At 33.4% G+C, this 14,961-nt stretch overlaps 2 protein-coding genes and 1 long non-coding RNA gene across 3 annotated transcripts; all 3 read right to left on the reverse strand.

Moving 5' to 3' along the window:
- Positions 1–837: 837 nt before the first annotated feature.
- LOC133173533 (protocadherin Fat 1-like) lies at positions 838–3,479 on the reverse strand. The gene is made up of 6 exons (XM_061308518.1): positions 3,467–3,479; positions 2,484–2,674; positions 1,784–2,344; positions 1,515–1,687; positions 1,364–1,419; positions 838–1,177 (listed from the first exon to the last, which is right to left on the reverse strand). The coding sequence occupies exons 1-6, from the start codon at positions 3,477–3,479 to the stop codon at positions 987–989; spliced, it is 1,185 nt and encodes a 394-aa protein (XP_061164502.1). The 3' UTR covers positions 838–986.
- A 473-nt stretch (positions 3,480–3,952) lies between these two features.
- On the reverse strand, positions 3,953–4,958 carry LOC133173152 (uncharacterized). Its single transcript, XR_009718998.1, has 3 exons — positions 4,853–4,958; positions 4,512–4,634; positions 3,953–4,133 (listed from the first exon to the last, which is right to left on the reverse strand). It is a non-coding gene; the product is annotated as an uncharacterized LOC133173152 (long non-coding RNA).
- Positions 4,959–5,669: 711 nt separating this feature from the next.
- On the reverse strand, positions 5,670–14,535 carry LOC133173534 (uncharacterized). Its single transcript, XM_061308519.1, has 10 exons — positions 14,466–14,535; positions 14,051–14,287; positions 11,055–11,198; positions 9,786–9,968; positions 9,542–9,604; positions 9,297–9,461; positions 9,110–9,191; positions 6,766–6,944; positions 5,932–6,093; positions 5,670–5,803 (listed from the first exon to the last, which is right to left on the reverse strand). Exons 1-10 carry the CDS (start codon positions 14,533–14,535, stop codon positions 5,670–5,672), a joined length of 1,419 nt encoding a protein of 472 aa, XP_061164503.1.
- Positions 14,536–14,961: the final 426 nt, after the last annotated feature.

A 14,961-nucleotide genomic window follows, 5' to 3' on the forward strand; every position in this document is an offset into this window, starting at 1 on the left:
CTCTGTACTTCTTTATTAGCATACCTGCTTTTTGTTCTTAGAAAAAAGAACATGTATCTTGCTGTGGCCTTCATTTTGACAGATATTTTCACTTTATGCTTTGATTTAATATATCTCATTGAACTCGAAATAACAAGATCATAGAGTCTGAAGCACCTCTTTCATAGTTATATATGTATTTTATTAAACATAGAATGGCAAGCTACCATCTAAACTATAAAATATAAACTAAATATATATAAACAAGATGACTTCAACCTTTGTATCGTTTACTTCTCTTATTTATGTACGAATATATTTGTGATCTGTCTGACGTATTAATGTCTCCATACGTATTCCAAGTTCATTAATCTACGATCAATTTCTAAACTCAAACAGGGTACTGATAAATAAATTGATGTTACAGGGTTCCCACAATCTTGTTGAAAGTCAGCATTTCGCAAACTTTATGGTTTTTAAATGACACATTATTCCGCTTCTCTGATGAAAATGAAAGGGGAAGCTTATTCCTCCATGGCACCCAATCCAGCCTCTGATGTTTCCACAGGTACGTTTGCCCAGATTTCAATCTGTATTTTTTAAAATTATTATGAGCTGAATCACCGCTCCTTATCTTCACATTTCACACGACCACTGAGCAAATATGTTACCATTATAAAATGTGTACAAGTTTTAGTCTAGATTTCAAACATTGTTTAAATTTTCTTCTCGTTTTCCACATAAAAATAGAGACCAGTCCATGTTATGATGTAAAACAGAAATGCAAAATACTCTTAAAATAACACATTTCAAGCACCATCAAGCAATTGTGTAAGAGTTTAAAAATTACAAAACAGCTTTTGTTTAGAAAAAAATTGACATCGCAGTGTTTTAATAAGAAATAATAATACATCTGTCGATGATTTTCAAGTGGTAAAAATTGTATACAGATATGAAAATATATACCGGTATAACATTAGAGTCATTTTTGCACAGTAGATGTATATTTATTTCCACACATCATAGTATTCTGATGCATGGGGTAAATCTTCTCCATAGTTTTTAGGGAATACGCCTTTAGGTACCGGACTTGACTGCACATCTCTCACAGTTTCTTTGTGTTTTGTATCAAGACTTGAAATCTGCTGGATGATATTTTGATAAGCTTCTGTTTTTCCTTTCTTTGATTTTTTTGCACCTATTTGATTGAAAAGAAAAAGAGAACAATGCACACACTTACAGATATATATATATATATATATATATATATATATATATATATATATATATATATATATATATATATATATATATATGAAAATCATGCCTAATATACGGTGAAGAATACTGATTAGTTCACATATAATGCAAAACTCATACGAACTTTTTCCTTCTTTCATCTTTTTCCCGTTCGTTCTTTCTAGTCTTCTCTTTTTAGCCCTGAAGCAGTGAAAAAATAAACATTTTACTAAATATTTACCCCTATAAACAGAAATCAAAAAGTAAATACATACATATCACCTATGACTACATACGTTGTAGTTAGCAATCCATTCATTAACGGCGTGGTATATGTAAAGAACAAGAAAATAGAAAGTATTGCCATTGTTGCTATAAAAACAACCAGACACGTTAACCACAGGGTATTCCACGATGATGTGATAAACTTCTCTGGCATCTCTGTTGTTGTGGTGGTCGTAGTATTTAGCTGCAAAATATATAGAGAACACATGTTTAAAAAACATGCATTTATTTACCTGGAAGTTATCTGCAGCAATGATTTACAATAGTTTTGTAAGAATACCTCGTAAAATACGATTCGTATTTTTACAGTTCCTTGATTTCCTCCAAAATCGATGGCTGACAAAATCAAATCAAGCGTATCTCCTGCCTCAAAGTCCGTTAATTTTCTGTTAACGAATAGTGTTCCACTGGATGTAACATCAAAATATTTGTAATTATATGACGACATATCCAGTCTATATATGACGTCACCAAAGCTTGATACATCTGCATCGGTTGCTGTGACATTTACAAGAACTGTTCCAGTTGTTTCGTACGGTGTGACATAAACTGGGACTTCTGACGATTCAAAAGCTGGAGAATTGTCATTTATATCCGAAATACTGATCACCAGAGAAGTGGTGCACGATAACCATCCTGCGTCAGTGGCTGTCACCTTACATGCGTAGCTAGAAATCTTTTCTGTGTCAAGGTCATAGGAATAAAAATATGATACTCTTCCTGAATTTGAATTCATGGAGAATCTCCACGAATCTACTCCGCAGCTAAGTTGGAAAGTGTGAGAGGAACCAGCATCTTCTTCTGCGATCACAAATCCAGCATTAGAAAATAAGGTCCCAGCCTATGTGAAAAAATAATTATATAAATGAATAGTATACCCTGGATTGAATGTGAAGAAAAACAAACAGGGTAAATGTTTTACAAAACAAAAAAAAGTTCCTACAGAAAACAGAACTTTCAGACAGACGCGTCCATCTTACCGATCCCTCATCGGCCGTGACCGAGTACTGATTTTGGTGGAAGGAACACGACTCGTTTTCGTCAGCTACAGAGACTGACATTGTGGCTGTTGAGGTGTCTTTACCGTCTGTTGCCGTTATGATCAGTTGGTATTGTTTAGAAGGAACAGTTTCATAATCCAGTGTGGTAGAAGTTGTTGTCACCTCTCCATCTGTAAAAGTGAAATAGAAAAAAAGTCTTGAAAGTATTGAAAAAACCTAAAACAGACGACGAAACCAGTAAAGAGAATTCAAAATCTCTTTTTCATTGAAGCTAAGAAAAGTTTAGTATAGGGCTTTAAATTTATAACATAAACAAATAAATAAATCAAATTCACGCTAATGATTATATATTAATTTCTTAATCTTTCCAAATGAAAAATGTGATGATAACAAACAGTGATCGATAAAAAAAAATCTATGACAACAAATCCGTGAACAGGACAAAAAACGAAGACCCCGGAAATTCTAGAGGTGTAATCAGTTGCCTAAGAGGAGTTAGCATCCCTTGTTGACCGGTCACATACGCCGTGAGCCCTGGGTGTTAATCAGGTAGACGGAATATTCTGCAGTCAAATTTAGCATAAAACAAAGGCATAAAAATTGGTATAAGACCCGTCAGCCACAATGCGTCCCAATTATAGGTTATATTTGCTAACAAGGTCATAGAATGTACGAAATGCTGACTTTAAACGAAATTGTTGAAATCCCTGTAACATCAACTTATATGTCAGGAGCCTGCCTCTGATAAAAAATTCACCGTATTCAGAGCATGCTCTTGAGTATCCAATATGTTTGAGACGTAAACACCATATGCAAGTGATAACGGAATTTTAAAACACAAATAAGGAAAGCTGACGATGAAAAAGTTGAAGTCATCTCGTTCGTCATACAATTTAGTTGTTAGTTGGCCCTTTTCGTCTATATTCAGTAAAACATCCAAATATGAAACAGATTTGGCAGACTCTGTGGTGTCATTTATTTCGAGTAAATTGGGATATATTGAGTCGACGTATGAATTGAACTATTGTTAATTGATAAAAAGTCGTCGATATATCTGAATGTCGAGTTGAAGGCCACAGCAAGATTTTTTTTCTTATGAGAAGTTTTTGAATAAATCCTGATTCATAGGAATGTGAAAACAGGTCGCCTAATAAAGGAACACAATTAGTGCCTATCGCAATTCCAACAGTTTGTTGGAATACCTGGTCTCCAAACACTATCTAAATATTGTCAATGAAAAACTCCAGCATCCTTTTAATATCAACTTTTGATTACTTGTGTGTAGAATCAGAGTGATTTTCAATAAAGTAATATTGTTGATGACTAATATCAGAAGAAAAAAATCACTTTCGCTTTATCATCTATCCATCTAATTAACAATAGTCTTTCTATTTTGTTTAAAAGTGTTTAGTTGATTAAAAGGTTTAAATTGTGAAATACTTGTTTTGTTAATTGCAAAGTATGATGATCCTGTTGTTGGATTAAATTCTACATCAAATTGTATTGTGTCTGTTAAATCTAGGTCGTTGACGTCGACTCTGTACAAAATAACTCCCAAGGGTGTATTCTCCAGCACGTTCCAAACTGCACCAACAGGCAGATTGCCGAAAACGGGAATGTCATTTACGTCTGAAATAAAGAATGTTTATAATTTTGCAAACATAATACAAATACGAAGTTCAACTATAGATATTGTCAATTTGAAATAAATCCTACAAAGATGACTTTATTACAATATTATAAGGAAAATATCCTTCGATATTAGTCGAAAGATTAATAATTTTAATTGTTTGATCTGGGTTTTAGTGTCATTTTTCTTTTGAGGTGTGATATTTTAGAATATTTTTAACATTACAATTGAGCTTTCGAGCTTTTGAGCTTTATTACTGTTTGCTATCTCCATATTTCATAGTGACTTATGATGTTATATATCTATCTGTTTCGTGTGCAACACTTAGGGCCGACAATTTGTCACAAAATTTCTTTAAAGCAAATATTTTAACTGACTTTGTAGATGGATAGTTAAAACTCTAGCTGGTATTGTTGTACGAAGGTCAGCAATGGAAATGGACAGATCGTATCCCGCCTGAAAAACTTCTGACAGGTCCCTTGTCACCTGTACAACACCATCTAATTGGAAAGCAAGTAAAAATATATATACGATGTCAATAGCAAATGGTTTACAATCAACAGAAAAACAATAGAGTAAGCATATTCACCAGGTATGGTATCATTAAAATCATGTTGATAATAAAGTTTTTTCCCCTAAACCATGTTTGTAATGATGGTTCTTTATAATTAAATAGTACAATTCTCCAAGTCTTGGTTATCAAAACAGTGGGTCTCACAGTTGAGTATTTGGAATGGAGCACTGCTAGGGCTCAGTGTAAAGGTCAGCGTGTCGTTTTCATCATCATGAGTGGTAACAGTAAATACCACGTCCCCTGTATGTACACCAGATGCATTCAAAGTGACGTCGGCTTGAAAAAAGATAGATTAACCATCATGAAGCACAACTAAATAGGAAATATTGTACTCTTTAGTAAAATTACTGTGTAAAAATTATTTCAGGAATACTTTCAATATTTTTATTTTTTCCTGCCAACAAGACCGTTACATTTAAATCTCTGTAAAATCTTCAATAATTTATGAAAAGGAAAAAAACTTACCTGGAAGATTTTTTATGAACGGTGGCGAATTTTTCTGGATGTCAACATAGAATTCACCCAAGTTTGATCCACCAGCTATGTCGGAACAAGTGACCACAATTTTGTATTGCTTAACTGTGTCAAAACTTAAGTTTGGATTGGGCAGGGAAAATATCCCATAATCTATAACGAAATGAAAATGAAAACTTACTTAATATTAATAGAAATTCTCTTTATTTCACATCCATTTTTTATCAATTTAACGGAAAAACCTGTAGTTCCTTGGATCTGCTGAACTTCAAACGGTGCGTTTGATGGCGACGTAGAGGACAAAGCACAGGTGACAACATCAGACTGGCGGTCAGACGTACTTAACGTAAACAGACGTAGGCGGTTAACCGTGTCCTCATGTAGAAGACAACCGTCTGGTAAATTGGTAATTATGGGAGGCTAAAATATACCGATCGGTTATAAATAGGTGACAACAATTGCCAAATGCTGTATAAAATCATTAACATTAATATGGCACCCTTACTGTGTTTACGACTTGAATGGTTGCTGTGGCTACTGCCGCGTTCTGACAAGTATCTGTCACACTGAGTGACAGCGAGTAAGTCCCGACTGACAACGCCGACCCAGTCACAATGTAACCTGTAATAAACCAGAAAAATTTCGAACCGACAAAACAATGTCGAAGGAATTTAGAAAAATTCAAATTACAAGCACAATTTAAAAACAAGATTTTAAGTTTTGAAGTTCTAACAAAGAACATGTCAAACCGTTTTTATAGTTGAGGTAAGTGGTTGAGGTAGTTGGAGTTACGATGAGATCCTCCCGTCTATCGGGGTCCCATACCCTGACAGTGTACACCCGACTTCCTATAGCTGTATTATCAAACACCGTGGCAGTCAGTCCCATGTTAACAAAGTACGGAGAACCACCTATATTAGATACATGCCTGAACAATTTTACAATTTAAAAATATTGAGCAAATATATAGTGTCTTTTAAGGACCCTTTTTAAGTCAACTTTATTATGTTTTTTTTCTCTTTTTATGGTCTTTCTCTGTCTCTATTTACTCTCTCTCTCTCTCTCTCTCTCTCTCTCTCTCTCTCTCTGTGGATTCACTTTATACATGTACCAATTAATGGTTTATTTTATATACTGCTTTTCAATGTTAAATGTACTTTATTATGTTTTTTTTCTCTTTATTTTACTCTCTCTTTCTCTGGATTCACCTTATATATGTACCAATTAATGATCTATTTTACATACTGTTTTCAATGTTAAATGTACCAATAATTGTTATATGTACCTTGACCTATGGAGAGAACGATTATAGGCATTATGCCTGCTATTCAATCCATTTCATTTGTAATGAATAAATATATTTTTAAACTAAACTAAGGACCCTTGCTATTTCTTGACAGAAATTCTTTTCATTTACAATACACAGTGTAAATTTTACTTAATTGTTTGCTTAAGCTTTCTTGTTGATAACCTTGTCTGAATAACTAATGCGTAAAGCAAAACACCACGACAAGAGATTACAATATGTCATATACTAGTATACTCAAAACAGTAAAGTCGTAAATTTATTTAATTTTACTGACTGTCTGCTGTGGAAACTTTCACGGCGTATGAGATATCATTAGTGTAGGTCACTGATGACCATGGATACGTATCCCCCTCGTACACCGTCAGACCAGCCGTTAACGTCCCAATTCTGATGTTATCTGGATACATTGCACTGCCAGCGGAGTAGGATACCACCGGGTCGGAGAGACAGAACCTTTCATACAAGAGTTCTGATTGTTAACGAATGATTTATATGATAAAATTAGTTTGTTTACTTGCATTAACTTGTGCAAGTCTATTTATTATTTTTAGTATTGGATATAATTTAATTTTTGAGAGTTCATGATAACGCTTTAACGCTTCATGATAAATATGCCGGCGTGAAGTGTTGTAGTTCATGTGCCTCATGAATTCTCAAAAATTAAATTCATATCTTATATTTACATTATTTTTCTAATGACTTGTCACAATTTATGTCATTCAATGATCCGTTTTGAAACAAAGCAGTTTGCACTATAGTTTTACGTCAAGTACGGTATCATGATGTCACAATGGGGATATTCTTGCTCATCCATGGTAGTTCATGAGAAAATGAACAGTATTCTTATTTACAAAGAATCTAAAGGATAAATATTTGGAAATGTAAATATTAAAATATAATCAATTTTAAAAATTGTACTTAACATGAATACAGTTATATTATATAGTACTATACAGTACGCTTAAATAGTTACAAAATTGTAGTCATACGTAATTTATTTAAGAAATGAATTTAATTTTTGAAGATTTATGAGGACATGAACTACGATGCTTCACGCCGGCATATTTCATGAAGCGCGTAACGCGCTTCATGATAAATATGCCGGCGTGAAGCGTTGTAGTTCATGTACCTCATGAATTTTCAAAAGTTAAATTCATTTCTTATATTTACATTATTTTTCTGATGATTTGCCACTAATAACGCCATTCAACTGTCATTTTTTAAGCAAAACAGTTTGCACTATAGTTTTGACGTCAAGTAAGGTATTATGACATAACAATGAAGATATTCATGTCCATTCATGGTAGTTCATGAGGAAATGAACTGTATTCTATTTTGTAAAGAATTATAGGGGAAATTTATTGGAAATGTAAATATATAGATGTAAACGGTGAAGATAATGAACAGTGACCAATCTCAGAAATCCAGTAAGGAATAAAAAACATGAATAGGGCAGAAACACCTCTGGAAACACTAGAGGTGGGTCAGGTTGGAGACTTGCGTGAACAACAATTAAAAAAACAGAAAAATTAAGAACAAAGACATAAATCACAGAAGAACTTGAAATACCTGGTATTTTCTTGTAGATGAAATATGGAAAAAACGAACAGTATTCAAGCTAAAAGTCCATTAAAACATTACAGGAGCAGATCAAACACGGACCTCGAAAAACAGAGGTAGGATCAGGTGTCATGGAGGAGTGAGCATCCCCTGCCGACCGGTCACACCCGCCGTGTGCTCCTTGTCATGATCGGTAAATAACGGAAAAATCCGTCGACAATTCAGTGTGTGAATAATGGCCTAACAATTAGTATGAAAATCGTCAGTCAGCATATGACTTAATGATAGATTGTATTTGCTGAAAGGTCATTGTATCGACCACAGAACTTACAAAATGATGACTTTAAACGAGACCGTTGATATTCTTGTTTCATCAACTTGTTTTTCAATAACTTACCTCGATTCAGAAATCGTTCATACGTAGAGCATGTTCTTGCGTATCGAATCAACTGAGAGATATACACCACATATGCAGGTGATAAGGGTATATTGCTGCATAAGTAAGGGAAGTTGACGATTAAAAAGTAAAAGTCATCACGTTTATCATAAAGATTAGTTGTTAGATTACCATTAACGTCTTTTTCAAGTAAAATATCCAAATATGAAACAGATGTGTCAGACTCTGTAGTATCTTTTATTTCAAGCTCACTTGGATATATCGTGTCGACATATGAATGGAAATAACTGTATTGTTAATTGATAATACGTCGTCGATATATCTAAATGTCGAGTTGAAGGCCACAGCAAGAAATTTATTTTTCTCATGTATATATTTGGAATAAATTCTGCTTCATATGAATACAAAACTAGGTCTGCTAACAACGGGGCGCAATTGGTATCCATGGGAATTCCAATAGATTGTTGGAAGACCTAGTCTCCAAAAACCACATAGATATTGTCTATCAGAAACTCGAGCTTCTTTTTAATATCAACTTCAGAGTACTTGTGTGTACAATCAGAATGTTTTATAACAAAATAATTTTGCAAATGACTAACTATTATTTTATGGAGTTCCAATACAAAAGAAGGATATATATAATATATAAGTTTCTACAAACCATCCAATAAGATCGCCGCTTTGTGTTATTATTCTGTCGAACTCTGGCACCTGATAAGTGTGTGTTACACCAGTGGCACCAGCTAGGAATAAACAGAAAGGACAATCATTAAAACGTAGTTACACTGACAATCAATTGTTAGAATTGTCCACTGTCATTCAATAGCCCCGACAAGACTCCTGCCTACCTGGTACTGTGTAGCTATTTTGTCCTACCAATGTGTAAGTGGTTCCAGATTTTCTCCACACCTGGAATTTGATTTCACCTGATTTTCCGGCATGGAAAGTCCACTTCTTTATAACTCCACAACAAGACATGCGAAGGGAGGCGTCTTCCAGCAAAATAATTTGCCCTAATAGAGATTTTTTTAAATGTCCATTTATTTGTAAACTTACAGAATGGAAAAAATTTACTTTAAAATGTTATTCTTACTTTGAGTAGAATCCGTTGACAAAGTCGTTGATAGAGAGTAAACGTAATCCCTGTTTCCACAACCTAATATATAATTTAATAGTTATACAATATACATGAGATATATACAAATACATTTAATTTTCATAATAAAAATTTGGTAATAGACAATGACCAGGTAAATAAATATATTTGTACTATTGATTATAAATCAAGATACCTAAGGACGATTAAAATAATTACGATGGTTTTTAACGGTACTTACGGAAGCAGTCTAAGGTATTACAGCTGATAGTCTCTGTGCTTGTGTATGGGCCGGGATATCCGCAGTTGTTACCACTGTTTAAGGGGGAGGGGTTGTTACACTCTCTTGACCGTATTTTAGTACCCCCACCGCACGTAACAGTACAGGAATTCCACGTGTCCCACGATCCCCATTCACCATGTCCTAAAGAAGAGCATAGAAAGAAAAAGATAGTTTTGTTTTTCAGATTTGGATCAAAGTTCTATATTGTAAAAAATATAATTATGTACACCATGAAATATCCGTTCATTGAAAAATCGATGTCATTGACGTTGACTAAAAAATTCGAAAAACTATAGGGGTTGTTTCCAGGCAATTTGCTCCTAATTGTAAGTTACGAAAAAATTATTGCATTACAGTGGCTTTATCAATCATCTCAACATTAACCATTGACTTCTGGCTTAGTGACAACAAAATCTTTAGATGTCTTTCTCTTACAGTTTTCCATCTGTTAAAAGAATGAATTTAATAGCTTCCCAAGTTTTACTGTATAACCTGGGTTGGGGCAGTTAACGCTTTATAAAAAACGAAGCGTTTAATAAAAAAGTGTAATCTTTTCCAACCCAGGTTATACCAGTATAACTTGGGTAGTATTAAATTCATCTCTTTAATTTAATTTTCCATCATTAAGTGTAAAAAAAATAAGACAATTTCTCCTTCAAAAATGCCTTTAAATTGTACTTATTTTAAATGTAACGGAATGATACGTTTTTGACGTAAGTCATTGTGACGTAGGCAACACAGATTATACGATATGAACTAATTTGTTATCCAATCAAATGACGCGTTACAACCAACATTAAATTATATAAATATATTATGAAGTCTGAAGTTTAAAATAAGATAGATTGCAAAAATGTTAAATGGTAATAATATTGTTTTTGATCTTGGTCTTCGAGTATGTGACCTGTAAAACTACTGGCGCCCTGCTTTATTTTTCCGATACCGGTAAAATAAATTTTAAGTCGGTAGGATGAAAAGTACTGAAGTCATTATGTCACATATAACTAAAGTCATTTTGTCACATATATCTATTGACATACAAACAGACAAACAACTGGACAAACGGATTATCCGATTACTGTAGATCACCTGAATTTTGATGCGGGACCCTAAGAAACAAAACTTTAAAAACGGACAATAATCAAACTCTGCGTCACTCTGGAAGCAAAATATTGAGATTTGTTTGATTATATTCAATATATTGAGTTTTTTTGATTATATACTAACGGGGACATCCTACAGACAGACAACTACTAGATTGGCTTGTGGACCCGGAACATCCACTAGGTCTGTTACATGACCTGCTTCTGGTCAGTGTCTGTGTGGTACAGGTGCTGGGACAACTCCAAGAAGTCCACGTGGTCCAGATATCTACAAAGAGTCAGAGAAAAAAGACAAATCAATACAAAACTATGATGAATATCGATCTAGAGTCAAAGAAAATTAGCAAAGAAAATACAACTATTATGTCCATATATCGATACAGAGTCAAAGAAAAAAATCAGCACAGTTCAAATATTTAGACGTTTTATCATTATTACCAATATCAATTTTCATTCCTACGTTGATTCGATATATCCCATTGAACTTGAAATAAAAGACATCACAGAGTCTGACACATCTGTAGTGTCGTTTTATTTCGTTTTATTAGAGAAAGATATTGATGGTAAACTATACGTTATGGTAAACGGAGTGACTTCAATTTTCTATCTTCATCTTCAACTTTCCTTATTTATGTAGCAATATACCATTATCACCTAGAGTTTATGTCTCCCAGTTGATACGATACATAAGAACATGTTCTACGTATGTACACTTTCTAAACGAGGGATACGCGAATATCATCATTCTCGTTCAAAGTCAACTTTTCGTAAATTCTAGAGTCGATATAATGGCCTTCTTTGCAAAAACAAAGGCCGTTAGGACGAATGGTTGTCTGAAATCTTTTATACAAATTGTTAGGTCTTCTTTTCATTAATATCTACGGATTTTCCGTTGACAGAATCATAACAAAGGGCACACGGCGGTTGTGACAGGTCGAAATCCTGATAACAGGAATTTTTCAGAGCATTTGCAATTGATTACATTACAACTACTTGTAACAAAAAAGCGATGATTACTGATTTACTCATGAATACATCAAACACTGTAATCGATTACAGCTGATACAAGTATCCAATGCCTAGTCAAGATTTCTATAAATAATCAGAATAAAAGCCAAACAATACAACTGACATTTGTCCAAATATCTTTTAAAGAGTCAGAGATAAAGTCTAAACTCTACTGCTAAAATAAGAAGATGTTTAAGAGATACCGATAAATATCTAAAACAATACAACCAAAATATGTCCAGATATCTACATACAGTCAAAGATTAATCTAAGACATTTCTGCCCAAAGATATCAAAATCGTTATATGGGGTCAGATATCTATATAGAGTCAGAAAAAAAACAAAGACAATAGAATTAGCATACCTAGCTATTTTTATATTATTAAACATTACGAACGAATGATTACTAAATCTCTATAAAGAGTCGGAAAAGGAGAACAGTACAACCAAAGGAAATCTATAAGGATACAGAAAAACCAAAGACAATAAATATAATTATTATATAGTCTATAAATAGTCCCTATATAATCTATACAAACGCAAACAGTTCATAATACTACATATTCACTGGATTTGAAGCCGTATTCAACGGAGAACCAGTGCGCGTGCAGCGGCATTGTGACGTCACAATCGATCAATACCTCAAATAACGTTGAAAACAATGGTTGCCACGGCCGGAGCCAGCTGTATATATGAACAGGAAAAATTTTAGGCAAGTTTATCGCAGGATTATTTTCCAAACATTTAATTCTATGTCTTACACACAGCAAAAGGGAAACACGCAAGTTATACGTCGTAATCTGGACATTATTTTTTTTATTTTTCTACGACAGAAGTTACATGTAGTTAATGAAAATGGAATCGTCATGCAGCCTTCAGTGTCTGATTCATTCAAATCCTGACTATATAATAAAACAGTTATGGACTCTTTCAGTGGTGAATATGGTTTGTTATTCACCAGAAAAATATCAATATTGATATTTTTCTGGTGAATAACAAACCATATTCACCACTGAAAGAGTCCATAACTGTATAGTAATGTAGCTATACATGGTGAAAATTAAGATGATAGGAAACCCTTTAAGATATCGGCATAAAGTGTGTAATGAAAAAGGTGATGATAATAAACAGTGATCGATCTCAAAAAATCTATAAACAATACAGATCTGTGAAGAGGGAATAAAACACGGACCTCTGGAAATTCCAGAGGTGCCTAGGAAAAGTAAACATCCCCTGTTGACCGGTCACGCCCACCAGGAGCCCTATGTATTGATCAGGTAGACAGAACATTCCGTAGTCAAATTCATTATGAAAAACAAAGGCCTAACAATTGATATGAAACACGTCAGCCAAAATACGATCCACTACCACGTTTATTTGCTAAAAAAAAAAAGGCCATTATAGCGACCATAGAATTTACTCAATGCTGATTTTAAACGATGTTGTTGAAATCCCTGTAACATCAACTTATCTCTCAGTAGCCTGTCTTGGTTTAAAAAATTGATCGTACTCGTAGCATGCTCTTGAGTATCGAATAAGTTGGGAGATGTAAACAACAATTGTAGGTGATAGCGGGATATTACTATAAAGAGAAAAACATTTTCTAAATGTTAAAATTATGCAATTGAAAAATGATATTGTGTATGCATAGATATCAAATAGAGAACCTTTTTTTTAATAGAAATAGAAGACATTATGACACTTTTTATACAATATGTAAATTTTATTTTAATTAATGCCTACATACAGTAACGTAATTTTTTCTAATGCATGTATATATACAATGTAATTAATTTTATCTAAATTTTCACCGATTACTCGGATGAAAAATGTATAAATTGTTTATGCAGTTGTTAAAAATGGTCAGTGAAAATGTTCGATCCAGCATTTCACAATCTTGTTGTCACAACTGCTATTGCACTGATATTCACATATATAAATTTCGACATTCTTTTCTAATTCTTAGTTTATACTAATTAATGTGTGTTTCCAATATTCCAAAAGATCTTTGATTTGTTTAATTCTTTCTTTGAAAGCCAAAACAAAAATGTTTTTTTTAAAAATATGTGTATATATTAAAACAATATTCTAATTTGTCATGAGAAGTGTTACCTGTGCATGTTTCCGTCCAGGTGAGGTATTTGACATATCCTACACAGGGGTCATGTCCTAGCCAGGTGTTAGAAGCATGGATTGTACAGGACGTAGGATAGTTACAGTTACTGTTTAATGCATTCTTAGCGTTCCAGGTACAGCTTCCGTAGTAATACGAGGCACTTGTAAATGTCAGGAACCGGTTAGAGGAACACGATCTATAACTCTGACTACCTTCAACTATTGGGTTTGATTCTGTGGAATATTTAAAAAGCGGAACTACGGTTTTTATATGTTAACGATTCAATGTAGTGTGTGGAGACATTGTAACACTTGTATATTTACAAAGGAATTAAGATGTTTCAAATCATAGAAATATAAAGTACTTTTTGATTTAATATCAAATCTGTAAGATCAGAATGCTATAACTTACGTGAAGTGTCTATGAAGATCTGGAGGATGAATATCCAAAGGTAAAGATCTCCTGTTTTGATCATCTCCATTAAGTATGATATTCTAAACGTTCGATCATCTACTTTATATATTTAAAAGACCAATTATCTTTCTTACAATCTTCTATTTCCGAGGCAATCAAGCGATTGTGTTTATCTATTGTTCTGAAAGATCTTAGAGAAAGTATTGAGTACAAAATGAAATTTGATAACTATTTAATTTACAATTAACGGTTGTTAAGAATTACCACTCTATGGAACCAGACCGATTGTAGTTTTCCCAATAAAATATTGTTTTCACTTTTAAAATATCACATTTTATTCGCTCATACAAAAAATATTCATATAGATCTAATATTTTGTTTTTTCTCAGGTTTACTGCTTCACCAAGTAAAAGTCGTTCTAAAAAGTTTCACCCTTTGCGCCTATGACGTGTGAAGAACCTAAATATATAGATGAGTTAGGATATTGGGGTAT

Source organism: Saccostrea echinata, unplaced genomic scaffold, assembly GCF_033153115.1.
Source record: "Saccostrea echinata isolate AGI-Se365-2 ecotype Australia unplaced genomic scaffold, CSIRO_AGI_Sech_v1 ptg000056l, whole genome shotgun sequence".
Lineage (NCBI taxonomy): Eukaryota > Metazoa > Mollusca > Bivalvia > Ostreida > Ostreidae > Saccostrea > Saccostrea echinata.

Coding starts and splice junctions, on each gene's coding strand:
- LOC133173533 (XM_061308518.1), bottom strand. Junction 2,345..2,483: donor TCACGGCCGATGAGGGATCG/GTAAGATGGACG, acceptor TTTTTCACATAG/GCTGGGACCTTATTTTCTAA. Junction 1,420..1,514: donor AATGGATTGCTAACTACAAC/GTATGTAGTCAT, acceptor TCACTGCTTCAG/GGCTAAAAAGAGAAGACTAG.
- LOC133173534 (XM_061308519.1), bottom strand. CDS start 14,535: ATGGAGATGATCAAAACAGGAGATCTTTACCTTTGGATATTCATCCTC. Junction 11,199..14,050: donor CTGGACGGAAACATGCACAG/GTAACACTTCTC, acceptor GACTCTTTGTAG/ATATCTGGACCACGTGGACT. Junction 9,969..11,054: donor TCTGTCTGTAGGATGTCCCC/GTTAGTATATAA, acceptor GCTCTTCTTTAG/GACATGGTGAATGGGGATCG.